The sequence below is a fragment of the Hemitrygon akajei genome, chromosome 21 (genome assembly GCF_048418815.1).
Source record: "Hemitrygon akajei chromosome 21, sHemAka1.3, whole genome shotgun sequence".
Taxonomy (NCBI): Eukaryota; Metazoa; Chordata; class Chondrichthyes; order Myliobatiformes; family Dasyatidae; genus Hemitrygon; species Hemitrygon akajei.
Window position 1 is genome coordinate 64,352,331 of NC_133144.1, and position 7,274 is coordinate 64,359,604.

At 45.1% G+C, this 7,274-nt stretch overlaps 1 protein-coding gene across 1 annotated transcript; it reads left to right on the forward strand.

The window, feature by feature from the left end:
- Positions 1-865: 865 nt before the first annotated feature.
- On the forward strand, positions 866-6,776 carry LOC140714383 (peptidyl-prolyl cis-trans isomerase A-like). The gene is given in 7 exon segments (XM_073025608.1): positions 866-1,014; positions 1,017-1,072; positions 3,358-3,388; positions 4,945-5,033; positions 5,121-5,217; positions 6,425-6,500; positions 6,583-6,776. Coding segments are annotated over 7 exon segments (606 nt in total). The 5' UTR covers positions 866-893; the 3' UTR covers positions 6,719-6,776.
- The last annotated feature ends 498 nt before the right edge of the window (positions 6,777-7,274 follow it).

The following is a 7,274-nucleotide window of genomic DNA, read 5'->3' on the forward strand; positions in this document are numbered from 1 at the left end:
GAAGTCAGAAGGATCTTAATTTAAAATGGTGACTGTTCATTTCCCTCAAAGCACGCTTCCTTCAGCTCCTTCATGTCTTGCTCCATATCCCCAGCATTTGCGGTCTTCCTGTGCAAATAACGATGTTTCATCACTAAAAACCTTTTCCACTGTCGTCCATTTATTTAAGTGTCATAAAGACTTGCAGATACGATGCGGGAAATCCGCGAAGCACAAAATGATGGAAAAACTCAGCACTACAAACTTTACAGCATTTTTATGAATATATTTAAAGTGATCCGACATTTTAGCGTATTATTTTGCTTTTGCGCTCGCGTTGTTCGTTGCAAAATATAAAACATTTTTCATCCATATGAAATTCAGACATTTTTTCAAGACGTACAAAAAAACTGGATGAACTCAGCAGGTCGGACAGCATCCGCTCAACTGCATTTGATTTCCACCCTGATTGGAAGGTTGCAAAAAAACACGAAGAAGGTAGTCTTGCATTTTGCCGCGTCCCGCAGCTGTGATTGATGGCACTCTCCCCGATTCCTACTGGCCTGCCGCATCCCGCCCGGAGTGATGGCGGCACTCTCTCGGTTTCTATTGGCTTGCTGCGTCCCGCCCGCTGCGAATGACGGCACTCTGGCGGTTTCTACTGGCGTGCCACGTCCCCGCCCCCGGAATGATTGACGGCACACTTCAGGTTTCTATTGGCCTGCAGGGTCCCCGCTCGCTGTGATTGGCGACGCTCTCCACGTTTTTTACTGGCTGGAAGCGTCCCGATGAATGAACGCCTCCGCCCGGTATGATTGACAGCGCGTCGCAGGCTTCTACTGGCTGGCCGCGTTCCGCCCGCTTTCCCGGTCTTCCGGTTCACCGCGTGCGCAGTTTGCAAGGAAGTAGCTAAAATGTTTCTCGGCTCAGCCCAATACTTCCTGCATTGTCGCAGACTCACCAAGTCAGTATACGGCCTACCGCTCGCATTTCTCTCCGGCCTCAGAAGCTGCAGCGCCATGGCCAGCAAGAACCCCAGGTCTTTATGGACATCTCCATTGGGGGTAAACCCCAGGGTCGCATAACGATGGAGGTAAGTGACGGACGAATAATGTTCCCAAATAAAAGAACAACTCCGAACTGTTTTCGAGGTCAATAGAAGAAAATAAAGGAAAACAGTGTGAGAAGATCAAAAGAACAAAAAAATCAATATTTGTAGAAAACTATCTAGAAAAAGTGGGAGCATTTGGTGAAACCTTAAGGTCTGAAAAAAACCAGAAATGTCGTACAATTGGTCAAACCCGCCAAAATGAGTTACCCGCAAGAGATTACGTTTTGAATTAAGAGTTGTGGATGTTTTTGCAGATTATTGGAGTAAAGTTGAAAATTTAGTTGAAATGAATTGTTACTGAATTTTCTGCCACCTAGATGTAACTTTAACGGGATCGAAAGCGGGTTCAGTATTTTGCTGCAGGGGCCGATTTTATAAGCAGTTGATATTTCAGCAAGAGGGCGGTTAATGCGATTTTTAAAAAATCCGATTGTGTGCTTTGGGACGTGTGGGCAAGCTTGTTGAACATTAGACGGAGATCGGCGACGGCCTTCCTCCAGAATCAGCGCTGTTTTGTTTTCGCGGTGGCTTCGGAGGAAATGGCTGCCGAAGGAAAGCTGAGCCCCGAGAGAGGCGGAGCTGGGCATTCCTTTGCGGCGACCTCCGGGCGTGATGGCGCTGGCTCCGCCGAGGATACGGGGAGCCTAAAGTGCAGGTTAGCTTCTGTAGGGAGAGAGTCCAGTCAGTCCATCGGGGAGGAGATCCGTGGGTCCCACCCCACCGGGTTAAGGAGCCGCTTCCCGAACCGACCGTGGGTAATTCCACACCAATACAATTCTGTTGTATTTCTCCTGTGAATGCCTGCAAGAAAACGAACCTCGGGGTAGTAAACACATTCTGTGTGTTGCTTGAAATTCCAGCATCTGCAGATTGCCTCGTGTTTTGCGTTTTTTAAAAGCCCCTCGCTCGAGTGTAGTACGGTGACATGCCGCGGTAGCTCGGGCGGGAGTTCAATTCCCGCATCGTCTGTCAGGAGCTTTTCCCGCCCTCCCCATCCAGACAGTAACTGATCATTTTAAGTTGTCCTGTGCTAAGGTTAAATGGGTGGGTTGCCGGCGATGTGGTTCATGGGCCATAAGGGCCTGTTCCACGCAGTGTCCCTGCATGAAATACATTTACTTTGAACTTGGGGAGAAGCTTCTTCAGGTGCCTTTGATTCTCGACAGATACAGCGGGATCTACCAGTTTACAGCATTTTCCTGCTTTCTCTCGAACTCCCACTTGCTTTTCCTGCACATTTTTTCTGCATTTCTCCTAACATAAAGCACATGGGAACTGAATCCACCTTTTGCAGAGCAGCAGGACGAACACGGATGCTGTTTGCCTGCTGAATTCCCCCAGTAAATTGTATCTTCCTCCAGACTTTTAGCATTAGCAGTCTCTTGTGTCTACTGCACACGTCTCTGTGTGGTTTTTCACACCCACAGTCCAAAGATAAACAGGTTAGTAAGGGTTAATAAATTGTGGGCATGCTGTGTTGGCACCAGAAGCATGGTGACAAACATGGGCTGCCCCCAGCACATGGAGTGATGAATTGTGGCTCTTCAGCCCATCTATTCCATGCTAGCCCATTGACCCACACCTGGAGCATAGCCTTCCAGCCTGTGTATTTATCCTAACTTCTCTCAGATGGTGAAATTGAGCTTGCATCCATCACTTATGGTGGTATCCTGTGTCAACCCTCACACCACTCGTTCTGAGTGAAGAATTTCCCCCTGAATATTTCACTTTTCACCATGACCATTACTTCTAGTCTTGCACAACCTCAGTGGAAAAAACCCGAATGCATTTAACTTCATAATTCTGTATACCTGTCAAATGTCCCCTTCCTCTAAGCCTCTACGTCCTTGGGTCTATGTCGCTCATTAACACAAAATGAGGCCTTTCACTTTAGTTCTCCATGTGACAACCTAATCTGTATCTTATTTTGCACACAAAAGTGGAGGCTGGGTTTGAAATTCTTGTCGTTTGCGTGTTTTTTTTGCACGGGGGGGTTGATGTTTTTGTTGCCATTTGCACAATTGTTTCATTTTGTTGTGTGTGTGTGTGTGGGGGGGGGGGGCGGTTGTTATATTCCTTTGTACAGCCTCCGTGGCTTTCTTTGATTTGTGGCTGTCTGCAGAAGACGGGTCTCAGGGTTGTTTGTACATTGAACCTTTTATTGAGTTGTAGAACCCAACTGGACTTTTTGATTAATTTCATTTGTAAAAGTGTTGCAATCACACACAGTTGATAATCGCATGCTGTCTGTCCTTTGTCTCTTTCAGCTAAACGCAGATGTTGTCCCAAAGACTGCAGGTGAGTCTCAGGAACGAGCCATTGAATTGAAGATCACAGTTTGTATCAAATTCAAGTTTATTATCACAAGTACACATACAGTTGGCCCTCCTTATCCGCGGGGGATTGGTTCCAAGACACCCCCCCCCCCCCCCCCCCCCCCCCCCCGGCGCGGATACCAAACATCGCAGATGCTCAAGTCCCTTATTTAACCTGTCTCAGTGCGGTGGTCTTTAGGACCCAGCGGAACCCTGGACTTTATTTAACATGTTCAGTGCAGTGGACATTAGGACCTGGCAGTGCAACTCTGAATCCGCGGTGTTTCTGTTCACCGGAAATAACCACGATCACGATTGAAAGTAAGGTGTAAGTAATAAAGCGATTGGAAAGAGGTGAAACACCATCGGTCATTGGAAAAGTGTTAGGCTACAGTCGGTCAGCGATCAGAGCAATTTTAATGGAGCATTTGAAAGGCCCTGCCCCGATGAAGGCTACAATTATTACTAAGCAATGCGGTGGTTTAATTATTGAAATACGTATGTTTCTGAAGTGTTTTATATGAATAGAAAGGTAAAATATGTACTATATACTAAGAAATACGTTTGACTGACGCTAAATAATACCGGATGTACCTGTTCCAATTTCAAATCCAACTAAAAGACGGATCAGGAATGAAACTCATTCCTAACCTGGGGACTGCCTGTACTTTTAAGTCATTTTTAGATTGCTTATAATACCTAATACAATGTAAATGGTTGTTATACTGTATTGTTCGGGGAATAACGACAAGAAAAAATAGTTTGTACATGCTCAAATAACGAGTGCTGGAGAGAGAACTTGCAGCAGCATCAGACACACAGAAATCACATTAACAGCATTCACAAAAACTTGGATGTAATTTTTTTAAAGGGAATGCAATTAAAACAAAATGTCTATTTTAGTGCAAAGTGGTCATAGTGTTGCTAAACTGTAGTGATTAGGGTTGTGGTGTAGTGGTTAACACAGTGGTTTGGGTTCAATTCCCCCCGCTGCTGATAAAGCGTTTGTATGTCCTCCTTGTGACCACATGGCTTTCATCTGGGTGCTCCCAATTTCCTCCTGCAGTCCAAAGATGTAGGTTAATTGGCCATTGTAAATTATCCCACGATTAGACTGGGATTAAATCAGGGGGGGGGGGGGGCGATGGTGGTTGCTGGGTGGTGTGGCTCAGAGGGCTGGAAGGGCCTATCCTGCACTGTATTTCAAAATAAAGATGGCACGGCCTGGATTGTGGGGATTTTTGATGGGTGCTGCCACCTTGAGGTAGTGATACTACCAGTAGTGTGGAAGGGTGTGCCTGCAATGTCCAGTGCTCTGCTTTCTACAACCTTTTATATTTCTGTGCATTGAAATTGCTGTCGCAGACTAGGATGCAATCAGTTTTGATATTTTAACAGTACGTCTGTAGAAGTTGCCACAAATTAACAAAGAAGCCATACCTCCTTAACCACCAAAGGGAAGTGTGTCTTTTTCATTACCTTCTTACAATTGCATCTGTGTTTAGATGTGCAGTCTTACTCTGAATGGCTTTGTTGCAGAAAACTTCCGTGCATTATGCACAGGCGAGAAGGGTTTTGGTTACAAAGGCTCAACGTTCCACAGAATCATTCCTCAATTCATGTGCCAGGTGAGGACCAATGTTCAGGGACGTCTCCCCGTTCTGATCTTGATCCAGCCGCTGCAATGATGACTCATTCAACTTTGAATCTTCTAGGGTGGTGACTTCACAAGGCATAACGGCACTGGAGGCAAGTCCATCTATGGGGAGAAGTTTAAAGATGAGAATTTTCAGCTGAAGCACACAGTGCCAGGTAAGTGGGATGTTTGCTTGGATTGTAGTGGTGCTTTCCAATGTTGGTGTGGTGATGTAGGGAGTAACATATTCAACCTCAAAGTAATTTTCACAGGCATACACACCCAGCGTATAAATGCCATGAAAATGAGTTTTTTGCAGCAGCACAGTACTTTACAAGGACAAACGTGTTGAAAATCATAAATTAATACAGATAGTCCCCGAGTTACAAACGTCCGACTTACAAACAACTCGTACTTACGAACTGAGGAAGGAGAACGCCGTCTGCCATTTTAAGTCGGATCGCGATGCCTTCTGCCATTTTAAGTATTTGACATTGACACTGTGTTGAGGGTGTAACTTTGTATTTGGCTGAAATTTTTCTTAGCAAGATTCACCCTGACACCACCCCCCCCCCCCCCCCCCCCCCCGCCTTTTCCGGTCGGCTGGTGGCGCAGCGAGATCAGAGTTGGGCTCGACAACGGAGGTTCCCGAGTTTGGTCCAATGACAGACCTCTCCCGAGTGCGCTGGGTTGACGTCGAGCTCGCAACTCGACCTCGTTTTTAAAAAAAACACTGCCACCTCCTGTTTAAATTTCCAAGTGGAATATTGATGAGGATCAAATACTCAAACCCAGCTCAGCCTCCTCTTGTCCCATTTAACTTGGCTCAGTGCAGTGGTCCTTAAGGACCCAGCGGACCTTGGGAGCGGCAGAGCTCGGGGCCCGCAGTGTTTCTGTTCCACTGACGGGAAGCCATCACGATTGAAAATAAAGTAGAAAAATAGTGTTTAGAAAGAGGTGAAATGTCATCAGTCATTGGAAAAGTGTTAGGCTACAGTCAGTCAACAATCAGAACAATTTTAAAGGATAACGGATAAAGTGAGAATAATGGTGCATGTGAAAGGCCCTGCCCCGATGAAAGCTACAGTTATTACTAAGCAACGCAGTGGTTTAATTATTGGAATACATACGTTTCTTAAGTGTTTTATATGCATAGAAAGGGAAAACATATAGTACATACTAAAACAAACATTTGACTAACTGATGCTAAATAATACCGGATGTACTTGTTCTGACTTCCGTACAAATCCGACTTAAAAATGGACTTGGGAATGGAACTCGTTCTTAACACTGGGACTGCCTCAAACCCCTAGTGAAATGTAGCTACTGCCTTCTTTGTCATTGCTGTAGATCTGAACACATATCTGCCATTTCCCATTGCAGGCATCCTGTCCATGGCCAATGCTGGACCAAATACAAATGGTTCCCAGTTCTTCATATGCACCGCAAAGACTAATTGGTAGGTGGTGTTCTTGTTTACTTTGTTCTGTTTTTCACTGAGAATTTTGTAAGTAAATGATGTTGCCTGCTTGATGTTACAGGTTGGATGGGAAGCATGTTGTGTTTGGATCAGTGGTAGAAGGCATGGATGTGGTAACGAAGATGGAGAAGTGTGGCGACAGGACTGGAAAACCCAGTGCCACGGTTGAGATCACTGATTGTGGGGAGTTGTCCTGAATTATTTGAATTTGCAATTTTATGATTTAAATAAAGTGTGATTGTTTGGAACACCAAATTTGAGTTTTAAAGTCCATAATTTTTGGCAAAACATTCGGGTACCTTCTTGAGATTTTCCAGTATTCAATCCTGGTTGTTGTTCTTTCAACTTCATGTGGTGTGCTGGCTGAAGTAAAATGTTACATTCAATATTTTGGTTTGTAGTAGAAGAATAGTGGGTCTTTTAATCGCACTGGGTGGTAGTGGGTAGCACATTACCTCAGTGTGGGCTGTAAAATCATTGTGCTGCTATCTGTACATTATTCCCCCCCCCTCCCCCGACCAGATGGGTTTCCTCACGGTACTCCCATGTTCCAACACCTTACGTGTTAGGGTCGCATAGAAACTTTACAGCACAATACAGGCCCTTCGGCCCATAAAGCTGTGCTGAACATGTCCTTAACTTAGAAATTACCTGCGGTTACCCTTAACCCTCTATTTTTCTAAGCTCCATGTACAATTGGCTTAAATGTTTCTAAATCTGGAAGAAAGTTAACTAACTTAATCAAAATGTGTA